We start from the raw sequence: 15578 nt of genomic DNA, 5'->3' as shown, positions 1-15578 counted from the left end.
TGATTGTAAGCGTGTCATATATTTATGCTTAAATAAAATGGTAATTGGTGTAAATATGATAGGAGATTTTATATAGAAAAATTTTAAGAAGATTCTTTCTTCCAATGATTAGGTATGTAATAAGTACTTTGGAGCTGATGGTAGCTGAAGATTATATGATAGTCTACTTGAATGGAGCTACCCCAAGAAGGAAGATGCCTGGACTAGGCTGGATGAAAAAATGTTATCAGATGATTGACAGAAGGTATGCAACAATATTTATTTTCCATTTGACTCCCTTCTCCCTTCTCTCCATTGCTAACTTCTTCATCGAATGTTCTCACATCTGCACACTTTCCACTGTGATTTTAATTGACTTAAAGTCTTTCCTAGATTACATAGTATTTTCTATGGGATACATTGACTTTTTCCTCTAAAAAAAAAAAGGTAAAAGGGAGAGAAGTAATTTTTTTTTCCTTTTTTCAAAATAGGTTAAGGAAGAATTTGAAATCATTTATCATTGTTCACCCTTCTTGGTTCATCAGAACAATCCTTGCAGTGACACGACCTTTTATAAGGTAGAGATTTTATTTATTTCTCTTTATTCAAAGTCCTAGAATGCACACACATTAAAATCTTAAAGAGCAGGTTTAGAAATATGTACGTATATATGTATATATATGTATATGTATGTATACACATGCATACATATATACACTCAAAAATATATATACGTATGTATGTGTGTGTATGTGTGTATATATGCATACATATATACATATATGTATATGTGTATGTGTGTATATATGTATACACACATACATATATACACTCAAAATATATACATATATGTATATGTATATGTGTGTATGTGTATATACATACATACATACATATATACACTCAAAAATATATACATATATGTGTATGTGTGTATATACATACATATATACATTCAAAAATATATTTGTATTTATGTGTGTATAAATATATGTATTTCAATCTTTTCTGAAAGGATCTTTTAGCCTGTTCAAAAGAACCCCCACAGAACTGAGAAATCATTTAAGAATTATGATTTCTTCCATTTTTCTGATCTTTATCTGACAACACAATGTCAGGCCTAGAGGCCTAAGGGCTACCCGAGTCTTACCTTACCTATCGCAGGTCTTCGGCTGGCCAAACTGGATAAACGTATGAGAGAAGAGACTTTCCAGAGTCGAGCAAGGGTTAGGCTTTATTCAGGGTCTTGGTTACATGTGCAGGGGGAACTCTTCCTGAGGAGAGAGGAATCTCCCAAGGAGGCAAAGATCTTACAGTAAGAGAATGGAAGTGGAAGTGGAAGTGGAGAGGGAGAGAAGGGAGAAGGAAGAGAGAAGAGAGGAGAGAGGGAAGAGGGGCCTTCTGTCCTCTAAGGGCCCCTCAGTGCTAAGAGCGCCTTCAGGCTTTCCTGACCCTACTTAAGCTCTCCCGATGCATAGTTTGCACCTGAATACCGTGCCTGTTAAACAACAATAGGTGTGCTCAGACCCCGGGCCAATCTCGATGGCGGAGATGCTCTCTCCCAGCACGTTTCCCACGGGAAGAGGCAGAAATGCACGAGATAGCCCGGTCTCACACCTCAATTCCCTGCTGTTCCCTGGGGGGCCTCATGAGAACTCTAAGGTTTAGAAGTCCTCACCTTTACCTGCCCAAGACTGTCCACATGGAACTGAGCTTACACCCCCAACAACAAGACCCAGAAAAAGCCCCTCAGTCTGGCACAAAATAGGCTAACAGAAACAAGAAACGAACAGTGGATCAGAGGTGTCCTGGTAAATATTTAACAACCAGTTCTTCAGGAAAGAAAACCAATAAGTATAGACAACAAAGTTCTAAATTTAATCTGCATTATTATCCCTTTCTTAAGTCGACAATCAACAGGACAATAAATCAAGCCCTGAATTGTAGCATTTCCAGCCTCCAAAGTGTAAAGCTCACACCGAAAATTTAATAATCAACTTTCTGCCATTAGAAGGAACTGATTGTAGCACACCGTAGGCACTAAGGCTCTTCTTTGCAGCATTTAAAGTTAAAAATTATCAACAGAGTAAAATTACTATGACATTTTGGAGAAAAGAGAGGGAATGGTAGATGATAAAGAAAAAGTAACCACTTGAAGACAAAGAAAATCTTGGTTTCCTGAAATTATATGGCATTAGGGAGAAGAAACATATTGAAAAACAACTGAAATATTTATGAACAGAAAGTAATAAGTGAGTACTTTAATAAGGAAGTGAGTACTTTATAGAGTGCTACTAAGTGAGTACTTTATAGAGCCTCCAGATTTAGAGGTAAACAGTACAAGTCACAAATGGAGAAGTGCATTTTAGAAAAGCTTGGTAAGAACTAAGAAAATTTGATTAAGAGAGCATGAAATCCTATTTTATGGGGTTCTTTAAAAAATAGGGTAGACAAACATGTTCCTGGAATGTAGCCTTGTTTATTATCATGATTTGTACTAGGTAATCTCCAGAAAGCCCTCTTCATTTTCATAATTCTGTCATGAGTTGATGTCCAGGAAACATTCTGAGAAATGATTCCTGAAAGAACTTACAGTTATCTCTTCTGTATGCATTTACATATTTTTGTTATGTCTTCCCTCTTCTACATATTTGTTCTTTAAAATATCCATAACTTTATGGTTAAAATGGAGCAATTAATTTGCCCTAATGAGCTTATTAAAAGTTCACTCTGTACAAAAACAAACAATAGTAGTGATATTTATTAACTGGTGTTTGTTTAATAATTCTACGTCTATAATTATTAGAGACCAGCAAAATATGTCTTGAAAAATAAATGCTTAGTATTCATAACTTTTTAAAAAACTATTTTTTACTTATCAAATAATAATTCAAGTCAGCTTGAAGGGCATTTTTGTTGTTCAGTTGTTTCATATGTGTCTAACTCTTCGTGACCTCATTTTGGATTTTCTTGGTAAAAATACTGGAGTGGTTTGTCATTTCCTTCTCTAGCTCTTTGTACTGAGGAACTGAGGTTCAAACAGGGTTAAGTGACTTGCCCAGGATCATACAGCTAGTAAATGTCTGAGGCCATATTTGAACTCAGGAAGATGAGTCTTCTTGACTTCAGACCCACCACTGTATCCACTGCACCACCTAGCTGCCCCATTGAAAGCATTAGAGACTCTCAATAAAGAAAGCAATGACAGGTAGACCAGTAGAGTGGCAAACACAGATAAGTCATACATATCTGAACCAACCCAAAGAATTCCCTTTTGGCTCAGCTAGTTCTTAAATTATTGTGGAATATGACAATATAGCTAACTCCAAGTATATTGAGAAACTCTAACTCTAAAATACATTTCATATTCTCCCGCATTTTCTTGGCTACCAAAGAGCATCACCCACTGTGGCTCCCAAATGCAAACTGGGATCATCAGTGTAATTGTCTTTCACCTCAAGTCTGAACACTTAGCCTCTTTGAAGTCTGGACAACAAGGGTCTACTATGTGGCAGTCATTATGTTTAGGTACTGATAATACAAAGAAAGGCAAAAACAGCTCACAGCCTGTAAGAGGCACATGTAAACCATGTACAACCAAGATATATGCAGGATAATTTGGAAATAATCTCAAAACAAAGGTGCTGGCACTAAGGGGGACAAGGAAAGGCTTCTTGCAGAAGGTGGAATTTAAGCTGAGACTTGAAGGAAACCAAGAGGAGAGACAGGGAGGGAGAGAATTCAGTGCATGGAGGACAGTCAGTGAAAAGGCATGAAGTTAGGAGGTGGCAGGCCTTGTCTAGGAACATCAAAGAGGTCAAAGTTGCTGGACTGCAGAGAATGTGGAGGAAAATTAACTGTAAGAAGAATGGAGAGGAAAGAAGGGGTTTAAAAGTCAAGTGAAAGATTTTATATCTGATCTTAAAGGCAAAATGGAGCCACTGAAATTTAGTAAAGAGAAGGGAGACGTGGTGAGATCTGCAATTTTAGATCATTTTGATAGTTAAGTAGAGGATGGATTGCAATAGGGAAAGACTTGAGACTCAGGCAGCCAACCAAAAGGTTATTGAACAGCATAGGTATGAGGTGATAACAGTCTGCATCTGGGTGGTGGTAGTGTCAGAGGACAGAAGAGGGCATATAGGAGTGATGTTTGAAAATAAACTGCTGGCTGGAATCTGATTGAATTTCCTCTCTTGATTATGCATCTGGGGAAAGAATATTGGATTTTATGGCAAGAGGATCGGGGTTAAAATCTTGACTTTACACTTTAATAGCTGTGTGACTTTAGGCAACCGACTTGTTTCAGCCTATTTGCTAATCTGTTAAATGAGAGGGTGGTACTAGATGACTTCTGGACTCTTCCAGCTCTAAATAAGAGCTCCTGTGAGCCCTGATTTTTTTGTATCCTTGCCCCAAAGTTCACAGCTCTCTAAACTTATCAAGACCACCTATCTCTCTGGGCATCCATGCCTACAAATCCCAGAAGCAGCAGCAAAAATACTTACTCTATGGAGATACCACCATGGAGTCTTTTGTAAAGACAAAACAAAAGTTCTATCAGATACTCCCTCTTACCCCGTACTCTGCCTCAACAAGCCACATTTCAGCCTTGTGAGAATTAAAAGAGGGAGGGAGGATGACAAAGGAGTCGTTGTTGTTGTTGAGTTGTTTTCAGTTGTATCAGACTCTTTGTGATGACATTTGGGGTTTTCTTGGTAGAAATGCTGGAATGGTTTGCCATTTCCCTCTGCATCTCTTTTTACAGATGAGGAAACTGAGGCAAGCAGGGTTAAGAAGTAACTTGCCCAGGGTGACACAGCAGTAAATATCAGGTCAAAATTGAAAGCAGGAAGATGAATCTGATTCCAGGCCCAGAGCTATATGCCACTTAACTAGTAGGAACTAACTAAATCTGTGTATAGTCCTAAAAAATGACTAGATAGAGCTGACCTTTCTACTTTGACCCCTTCCAAATGAAAAACAAACAAATGAAGCCAAGTGACACAACTCATATGAGACTTCTTGCCTTCAGAAAAGTGTGGGATAAAGACTCCTGATTTCATTCCCTTTTCAAAGGCAAAGAAAAGCTTGGTATACTAGTATGGAGACGGAAACCACTTAAAAGTGAACCCTCCACCCTTTTTCTTCAAAATTAAATTCCAAATCTGCCTTTCTTTTCTAAACCATCCTATCCCCAAATATACATTTGGGGTGGTGTGGAGTAGGAAGTACTAGTCCATCCAAAACTTGCTTTTCTTTTCAGTATGAGGAGAGTCTATTCTAGCTGTCTCAGACAAGGGACTATTCAGGAAGTCTAATAAATATAACATTAAATATGTCTCTCTTGAACTAGCTGTCAGAAGATCAGGGAGATGAGTCTGAGTAGTCACTAATTAGTGGTGAGACCTTAGGCAATTTCCCTAATCTCTCTGAGTCTTTTTTTTTTAATCTATGAAATTATGGGGTTTAAATACATTATTTTTGAGCTCCCATTTGAATCCCAATTCTGTAGTCCTATGATTGAGATTCTAAATTTTAGGAAAATTTGCTGTAAACCAGTTTGAAGAAATTCAAAGAATAAATAGAGAAGAAATAGAACCCAATGTTATTTGATTCACCCCTGACATCCCTAAAAAATGGTTATGATAGTATTTACTTTTGAGAGCCGAATGAGAAACATCACAGCTTTTAACCAGATCCCATTCTAGCTAGGTATCCAGTGTCAACACCAAACAACTCCAGAAAGTATATCATGGATACGTATACAGGAAAATGAAACCCAAAGGTTCATGGCAGACCATGACCTCCATAAAATTTTCATTTTAGATGCTTTATTTATCACTGAGATTATTACATAAAAGTGCTTGTATGTAATACATACTTACTTGTAATATATACATGTAATACATACTTGATAACTATCCAGTGTTTCTGCTGTAGTATCTGGGATGTTCCAACTCACATGGCTGGTCCCTATAATGTGGTACGAATTCAGGTTTAAGTTTTTCTGTGGGTGTGTACTCCTAGAACAGTAACTAATGAGCCCCCATCCAAGAATATACTTTTAAATCAACTAGGGGCACTTAATGAAATGGCTTAATGAGAAAAATAGCAACAAAACATTTCCCTCATAAACCTGAGGCACTTTCCCGCAAATACACAATGCATGAATGTGAACACATGTCATTGCACTAGTCTAATTGTTGGTTTCATAATCTCTAAGGGGAACGACTGGGCTCTGTTGCACTGAACCACTGACTCTGCTAGATACTGCTGAGTAGGATCCACAGTCCCTACTGGACATTGCTCTGTGCAGTGTCCACTTTCGGGCTTAGTTGGAATTCTTAGCTAGGATGCCGCCATACTCCCTTATCCTGAAATCTATAAAAATATAAATTCTATCTTTTTGAATCATAGGAAAAAGAATACAAAGCAGTTGAGCAAAGGGAAAAGATGTTTGCCCTTGCCCAGGACACTGTAACAGGCAGTATGATATGCAATCATTCCCAGATTCCCCCAGCAGTCTGGGATTGCCCTTTAATATGAAACCAAAAAAGCTCCTTTGGATCCTTATTCAACTTGAAAAGAAAATCGAACAATCATTTTTAGTTACTGAAAGATATGTGTAACTTAATTCTAATTGTTACACTCTGTTTTTGAACTTTGGTTCCTCCAACATGATCATTTGAAAGCTGTGAAGGCAAAAAATAAGAGAAAATTAGTGTCATTCTTTTTAAAAGGAACTTTAGCAATTTCTCAACAGAGTAGCCACAAAGGTATTTTCCCCTTTGCAAAAATAAAATAAAAGGAAGTACTATCCCACCCTTAGTAAGCTGGTCTAGAAGTGTGGGTTCTTAACACTTTTTGTGTCCTAGACTTCTCAGAATCGTGCTTTTAAATTAATAAAATAAAATATATAGCACCACAAAGGAAGTCAATTACATTGAAGTGCAGTTATAAAAATGTTTTTTAAAGTTCCCAGATCCCGGCTTAAAAACCCCTTGTCTAGAGAAGGCTTGGCATGGTAAACTAAGTGACAAAAGAAAATAGATTTTTTTGCATACCCTTTGACCCAGCAATACCACTTCTAGGACTGTATCCCCGAGAGACCATAAAAATGGGAAAGGGTCCCACATGTACAAAAATATTTATAGCAGTACTCTTTGTAGTGGCCAAAAACTGGAAGTCAAGGGGATGCCCATCAACTGGGGAATGGATGAATAAATTATGGTATATGAATGTAATGGAATACTATTGTGCTATAAGAAATGATGAACAGGAAGACTTCAGAGAAGCCTGAAAAGATTTATATGAACTGATGCTGAGTGAAAGGAGCAGAACCAGAAGAACTTCGTGCACAACAACAACCACAGAGTGTGAGGAATTTTTCTGGTAGACTTAGTACTTCATTGCAATGCAAGGACTTTAATGATTCCCAGTGGTCTCTTAAGGCAAAATGTCTTCCACATCCAGAGAAAGAACTATGGAATTTGATCACAGAATGAAGCAGATTATTTTCTTTTGTATTATGTTTTGGTTTGTTTTATGATTTCTCCCATTCATTTTAATTCTTCTATTCAACATGACTAAGGTGAAAATGTATTTAACAGGAATGTATGTTTAAAACCTACATAAAATTGTATGCTGTCTCAGGGAGAGAGTGGGAAGGTGGGGAGGGAAGGGAAAAAAATCTAAGATATGTGGAAGTGATTGTAGAACACAGAAAATAAATAAAATACAATAATAATAAAGAAAATGGATTTTTTTTCCCCAAGAAGCTAGGAAGGTTAACACTTTTGGCACAGAGAATTTGTTACTTGCTGAGGAAGAATTCCTGGGTCCTACTGCTCTCTGCATTTTTATCTGGAGGGAAAATTTGATGTGCCCCTATGTTAAGGATAGAATCAAGGAAAGACAGAATGTCAGAGTTGGAAGGTACACTCAGGATAATTTAGTCCAACTCCCTCATTTAACAGATAAGCCAACTGAAACCCAGAGGGATAAAGTGATTTACCAGAGGTCCCACACAAACGCACATTAGGTCTTACATCATCATTTTAAATATAGCATGACTAGCTAATAATTTTTTTAAGGTGGAACAGTGATTTTAAAGCAAAATGTGTCTACTGTAGCCTTTCCTGTACATCATTTTTAAAAATATCTACAAAATTAATTGACCATTAGAAAGAAATACAATCAGAAGAGCCCCGCTTCGAGGCCATATCTAATGTCATCTTTTAGCATTCAGATTCTAAAACATGATCCAAGATTCTAGATCCAAAAGGCATAGTTTTATTTCTCTCTTTTATTAGTTTTCATTTGATTTTCTGAATTTGCAATTGAAGGGAGGTAAATTTTCAGCATATTTGTTTTGGAAAATTTCTTGTTCGGTCATTTTTCAATTATTTCAGACTCTTTATGACCTTGTTTGGGGTTTTCTTGGCAAAGATACTGGAGTGGTTTGCCATTTCCTTCCCTAGCTCATTTTACAGATGAGGAAACTGAGGCAAACAGGGTGAAATGATTTGCCCAGTGTCACACAGCTAGTAAATGTCTGAGGCCAGATTTGAACTCAGGAAGATGAGTCTTCCTGATTCCAGGCCTGGCATTATATGTGCCACCTGACTGCCTAAATTTGGGAAATACTGGTACCTTTTTCATATTGTGGGCATGGGTGATTATGGGCGTGTTAAATATAAATTTTATGTTTAGTGAAGTTTCATCATCACAAATGAATTCCACATAAGTTTTAAGATTGGGTTTTTGGTGAATGAGTGACCCATAATCAATCAATCAATCAATCAATCTCTCTCTCTTTCTCTCTCTCTCTCTTTCCCTCTCTCTCTCCATCTATCTCTCTCTCTCCCTTTGACAGTTCAAAATTCAGCAGCAAAATACAATATGTCAGCACCTTATCAGAGCTCAGTGAGCTGATCCCAATGGAATGTGTCCATATCCCAGAAAGTATCATCAAGTAAGTCCTGAATACTTTGAAAATGTGGTAAGAAATAATGGGTGTTATGAAAGAGGATTAAGAAACATTCTGAAATAACAGAGGAAAGGATCTTTTAGACATGTACATATTTATTAAAGTTCCTGCTATCACTGTACTATTCCTCATAACCTATAGTTAACTGTTCTTTGTCTTTAAAATCTCTTTCTAGATGATATTATGTTAAATTATTACCCTGTCCATGAAACTCATTCCTAACTTAACTGTCACTTTTATAGAAAGTATAAATCTAAATATTTTCAATTCAACTTTGTCTTCCTGCAGACATATTATTAGTGTCTTAGCTTAGCATTCATGTCTTTATTGTCTGAAAAAATTTAACAGCCCCTCAATTCTTTAGTAATTGTGAAGAACCCTCCTCTTCTCTTCTAAAGCCCTATTTCATTTTATGACTTCTCTTCAGATGAAAAAGTAATGATGTAATATTTGCCAAATAGCAGATGGGATGATGGGTGAAAATGTTCCCATGCCCACTTTGGGGCAGTTCAGAAGATGCAACAGCAGCAGCCTGTAAAAGACTAAAGCATGGTGAAGGATGGTCTCAGTCACAACTGCAAAAAAAAAGTGAAAGATGCCTAAGCTTGTGGTGCCTGGGACAAGAGACTTGAAAGTGACATTTAAAGTCATAGACACCATGAGCTGGACCTATCCATATTTGGGTCATCGTTGCAAACCTACATCATTATGTGTGTGTGATGTTATTGTTTTTTCTATTTCCTGTGTGTCTGGTTACTTGGTTTGTGAATTGGATTAGAGTTGGACAAGAAAAGAGAAACTAACAAGTACGCATTACTTTCCCCTCCAGGTCTAAAAACCTAAATCAGCCTGCTCAAAGGTCCATTCTCTAAATTAGAGCCACCCTTTTCTGTGCATCATAGTTCCCTTGGGCACTCTGGTGAGGCCTTTGGATTCTTTAAAATAACATTTTAAAATTCATAAGCTATACAGGATTGCAAAAGAAAACAATTATATTGTCGTGTAGTTATTAAGTTATTTTTTTAAGTTAATGGACCCCAGGTTAATAACACCTTCCATAAACTGTCATGGAAATGTCTGTCTAGAACAACAGGACACAAGGGAGATATGTTTAGTCTTTCTGTCCCAAAATTCAGCCATGGAAGTAATATGCTATAACCCTCGTTGGACTTATGATTGTGCTGACAAATTTCTCTTTGGCCAGTTAGCTTAGCTGGTACAATCATGGTATTAATGAAGCCAAGATCATAATTTTCATAATTTTGTCACATAGTCAAAGATTGAGACCCCAAGACTTGGCCATTTGTCTTGGAAATTTGTTCCATTAGTTATAAGGAGGACCAGGAGAATACCTGATTGGAGAAGGGTAAAAAATACCTTTTCCCAGTAACTGAAAAAAAAATCACCCAAAGTGCAAGTTCAAAGAACAAAAACTAAAAGTACTAATTTAAAAGATACTAGAGCCACAAATAGTGGAAAAATATAAATTAAACATTAATTACTTTAATGTTTATGGATTATATATGTTTCAATGTTAATGGATTAAATAATCCAATAAAATGAAAGAGAGTTAGAGATTGGATAAGAAAACAAAACCCCACGATCTCTGGCTTACAAGAAATATACCTAACAAGCAAAAATATACATAGAATAGAAATGTGATGATAGAATAAGGTGCCTTCCTGCTGATGAATCAATTGAACTCATCTTCATATTTGAGGGATGGTCCACAATTCTTCCTTCTAGTTCAATAAATATTAGCCCTTAAAAGTACTAGTAAAAGTTTTACATTTGATACTTTTGGGAAGGCACTGTGATGTGATATCCTAAGCTCATATATGAGCATTCACCACTGAGAAGGAGTTAAACTCTTCACCACAGATTTCCAAGGTGATATGTATGATCTATAGTAAGGATTTCACTAGAGAATATTTTCTCCAAAAGAAAGAAAAAAAAATGAACTTTTAATGTATGATCTTTTATGGGAATTTCCATCCCTGTTCACATAGAATCATTTCCGTTATCCACTTCACCTTCAAAATTTTCCTTCCCTCCCATTTTCACAGAACTTTTACCTCATTTTATCTGTTGTTCAGTTTTCTGATTATCTGAGGGTACCGCTTCTCCCTAACACTGAGAATAACACAGCAACTAGTTTCTTAAACTTATATTGAACTAGAGACTCTCAGCTTCACAGATTCTCAAGTTAGACTTGAATGAGGCAGAAAGTTGCTTAATTTTAAGTAGAGCTTATAATTAAACTAAGAGCATTTTGATAATTCCTCAATTTACTATTTCTCTCCAGTTTTCCAGAAGATGATTAATTTGACAAAAAACTACATGGTATAGTAAATAGGGAAAGGGTTCTTTAAAAAAATTAATTGTATTCCCAGATCTTTGTATAGTGCTTGGCATGTAGTAGATATTTAATAAATGATTATTAGATGGACTGACTTGAATTCAAGTCTCTGATACACGCTGGTCTTGTGATCCTGGACAAGTCCCATAATGTCCCAGTGATCTCTCTAGGTTTCTAAGGTACAGATAAGCTGTTTGCATCAGTGGAGGGTCCAAAGATGATGCAGCAAGTTTTCACATGGGGGCACTCTCCCCTGTACCCCCCATGAAATAGGTCTGGGCAACTCTGTTCCCTCCTAAAATGAATATGGAAATTTAGATATTCCCCCACATTTTGACAAAAAGAACCTACTCTTTTAAGATGTATTTGTACCTGTCACCTTTTTCATCTGTGTACTCACTGTCCTCATTGCATTCGTTTTTATCTTGTAAGGTACGATGAAGAGAAATCTTATAAGAGAAGTGTGAGGTAAAATGCTTTCTTCTGCTGTTAATGCTGGTCTCTTTCTATGTGTGTACAAACCAGTCTTTCACTTGTAGGTGACCTCAACAAGCTGCCACTGAAAGGAAGCCATCCCTATGTCCTGTTGTGTGTTTGTCACCTGTCTCTCTCCCTTTCAAAGCTGTTGAGGTCCACCTTCTTTGCAGCTACTAAACAAGACACATCCTTGAATTGTCCCAGGCTGCCAGCTAACATTCTGAGTGCCAGACAAAGCAAGTGAATGCTATTTTTCAGCTTTATATGATGCGCATGTCTCAAATCCCCTGCTACTTTTCTATCTGCCTTCAGATTGAAAGAATTTGCAAAATAAAATTACCTAGCAATTGAGTGGGCAGAAATGACACCATGTTTAATTGAAGGAGTTTAGCCCAGGCATAACCCTCAGTTGACTGTTTGAAAAGTCTGCTTATTTACATGTAGACCACACTAATGTTTTGCTTTGCTTTGCTGGGTTTTTTCTCTCATGCTCTGCTTCCTTTTTGTTTCATTGAAAACACCTATCCTTTTTGCTCATGCAGACTGGATGAAGAGCTGAGAGAAGCATCCGAAAGAGCTAAGTAAGATTCTGTTTGCTGCTTCGCGTTACCTTTGCTTACTTTTCAGGAATGGATTGGGAGAAACTGCATGTTTGATGCTTATACCTGCATCCAGAGAATAGTGCTGACCTTTGAAAACAAACTGCCCCTGTTCTCCTGTGAAAGCAATCTCCTTGAATCTAATTGAACTCTGTTTGCCCTCGGTCTCAACTATTTTGACAAATGTAATTATGGTTGGTTAACATTTCTTGAGCATGCACAGTATTTAGGTACATGATTAAGCTCACACATCTTGGATCCCTGCCTCTTGGAATTTCCTCTCTCAGGCAGCGGTATTAAACTCAAAAATGAGGGCCACTAATTCATGCCTAAGAATCCCCTGCTGGTGGAATACTGACTTAGCTTTAAAATGAATGTTACTATGTTTTATTGTATTTTCATTCATTTTGTTAAATATTTCCCAATTACATTCTAATCTGGTTCGGCTGCACTCAGGCGTGCTGGGCCATCTGCGGCAACGTGTTTAACACCTCTGCTCTAAGGTACTGTAGTATCCACATGTGATACATCCATCAATGTAGCAAAACCTTACTAATGTTTAGGAACTGGAAGGCCAAAATGAATTAATAGAAAACCTAAACTTGTAATATGTTTGGTAAGAGAGGAAGAGCGATGGAGTGGATAGAGAATTGACCTGGGAGCCCAGGAAAACTGGGATTCCAGTCGTTCTTGGTTGTGTAACCCTGGGCTAATCAGTTTACTGCTCAATGTTCCTGGTGACTCTGGGACTAGCAGTTGTAGAGGAGTCAGGCTTCATTGGTGAGAGGGTGTTTCCTCATCTGAAAATTCTCCATACCCAAGAAATCATACCAATCCCATCTTGTTTTTTAAAATGTAGCTCTTTTCTTTCTAAGATAAGCAGTAACCTTACGTTAGTCACTAATAAGTAGATACCCACTAGGAGCTACTAGAATGAACAGATAAGAACTATTTGTAATTATCATATTGATATTATCAATATGATATCATATCGATAAAGACTGCTGCTCTTTGGGAACTATGTTCTATTTAAGAAACTGTCATCTACCCCACCAGAAAACTTTTGCTTTCACTAGGAATTTACCTGACAAGCTCAGCTGCTATATATATTTCAATATATTCTGATTTCATTAATTTTAATCTGAATAAATTCTCACACCAAGTGGCACAAAGGATAAAGTGTTGGACTTAAATCAGGAACACCTGCCTCAGATACTCATTAGCTGTGTGATCCCAGGCAAGTTATTTAACCTCTGTTTGCTTCAGTTTCCTCATCTATAAAATGGGGATTGATAATAGCACCAACCTCCAAGGTAGTTGTAAGGAGTGAAGGTGTTAATGTATGGAAAGTGCTTTGTAAACTTTTAAAATGCCATATAAATGCTACATATAAAGCACTTTTTAAACCTTCAGTCATCATAAAATACTGGCTATTAGCTATTATTATTCATTGGTAAGAGGCAAATTAGTAAAAATTTGTGATGTTTTTATACATGAATACTGACCAATTGGATACCAGTACTTACTCATGACTAGAGTTATCTATGTGCTCACTCTCAAAGACACTCACTCACACACACACACACACACACACACACACACACACACACACACACACACACACACACACACACATACTTTCTTTGCATATAGCACTCAGACCCTACATTTATTTGTGGCGTTGCTCATATTCTTTGTGGCTTGAAACAGAAGGAATAGTTTGGTTTTTTTTTTTCACTGGGAAAATCTCACCTCTTAGTTTTCTGGGAAATCTTTCCTTCCCCTGTCGATCCACTGAGCTGATGTGGCTTTAAATGATATAAATTGAACCTCAGGTAGAACCCATTTGCCTTCTAATGAAGCTTTTAGCTGAAATGTACAATAATTCTGCAGAACTATGATAATGGGGAAGGAAGAAAACCGTCAAGTAACCAGTAAGCTTCACCTTGGCCCATCATGCCAGTGCAGGAACAGTATTTCCTCCTCCCTGGGATTTATTTTCACCTAAATTTAGCATTAAGTATTGAAGGCAGCCCATTAAAGAAATATGTCGTTGTGTTTCTTGTTCTGATTCTGATTCTGATTCTGATTCTGATCAGTGGGTGGGTGATAGCCTATTTTGTGGATTAAAAGGGCTATTGAAAAACACTATTTACTGAGTACTGTTCAACTGTTATATTAATCATTTCTCACCAGTAGAATTTCTTCCTCAATTGCTATTTATTTTGCTCCCTTTCTATATAGGGTAATCATTTTTGTTTGGGGATTTTTTTTTAATTTTTGTGTTTTCCCCTCAGATCTCTCCCTTCCCCATTCCACACTGCACTGGAAGGTCATATTATCATTGACCTGACCTCTCTTCTCTAGAGAGGGGCATTGTTCTGATTACAGACTTACCTTAAAAGCACCATATTTTCCCAATTTCTCTGTGATACAGCAGGTGGTTCTGGACTTTAAGCCTGAAGCATCAGCCCAACTTGATGCTTGCTTCTATTAATATCGAAGGTGTGTCTTTAAAGCATTAGAAATGCATTTGCCCAGATGCAGACATATAAAGAGGAAAAATACAAGTTGGAGGAACAGGTCCTATTATGTGGCCAGATGCGGGAAATTCTAATCCTGATTCTAGTACTTAGCTTCTCTTTGTCTTAAGCTTTGTCTGCCTCATCGCAAGCATATTTTTGTCAGAAAATCAACCCCACCAAAGAATCGTGGGTAATGATGTGAAAACTGTACCACTCCCTCCTCTTTCACTGCCACACTTGTTCCAGAAGTTTTGGAGGAGTTTTTCTAGGTCAAACACCCCTCCTTGGCCATCACTGAGTCACCATGAATGAGTTCACAGACTGAAACCACCTGACTGGCTATTCATGACTAAACTCACCTTGTTTTTTACTTACACTATAAATTTAATTGAGAAGTCCAGCCACTGTACACATTGAAATACATTTTGAATTAAATGATTAATCTGAAAAATTCTGAAGCCATGTGGCACAGAGGATAAAGTCTTGAGTTTCCTCTACATGGACAAAAAATATGTAGGGAGGGGGAGAAATCTTTGGAGACCAAAAAAAGTAAGTTCTAAAATATGAGTTTCACGTAGAAGAAAACTTAGAAAATAAAAAAGAGGTGACGTCTTCTGTAGAGAGTTCTGAATGTCTTGTAAAGGATT

At 37.1% G+C, this 15578-nt stretch overlaps 1 protein-coding gene across 9 annotated transcripts in view; it reads left to right on the top strand.

Annotated features, from left to right (window-relative positions):
* The window catches only part of PRUNE2 (prune homolog 2 with BCH domain), a 321110-nt gene that overhangs the window by 294155 nt on the left and 11377 nt on the right, over positions 1-15578 (top strand). For 3 of the 9 annotated variants that reach the window (XM_072604867.1, XM_072604852.1, XM_072604833.1), the window contains exons 14-18: positions 113-244; positions 471-557; positions 8858-8956; positions 11763-11798; positions 12350-12388. In XM_072604867.1, the coding sequence (XP_072460968.1) occupies positions 113-244; positions 471-557; positions 8858-8956; positions 11763-11798; positions 12350-12388 (393 nt within the window). The other 6 variants (XM_072604886.1, XM_072604875.1, XM_072604861.1 and 3 more) reach the window with 4 other exon arrangements.

The sequence above is a fragment of the Notamacropus eugenii genome, chromosome 1, assembly GCF_028372415.1.
Source record: "Notamacropus eugenii isolate mMacEug1 chromosome 1, mMacEug1.pri_v2, whole genome shotgun sequence".
NCBI lineage: Eukaryota > Metazoa > Chordata > Mammalia > Diprotodontia > Macropodidae > Notamacropus > Notamacropus eugenii.
Note: the sequence above shows the minus strand (reverse complement) of the source record. Positions and strands in the feature narration are given on the sequence as shown.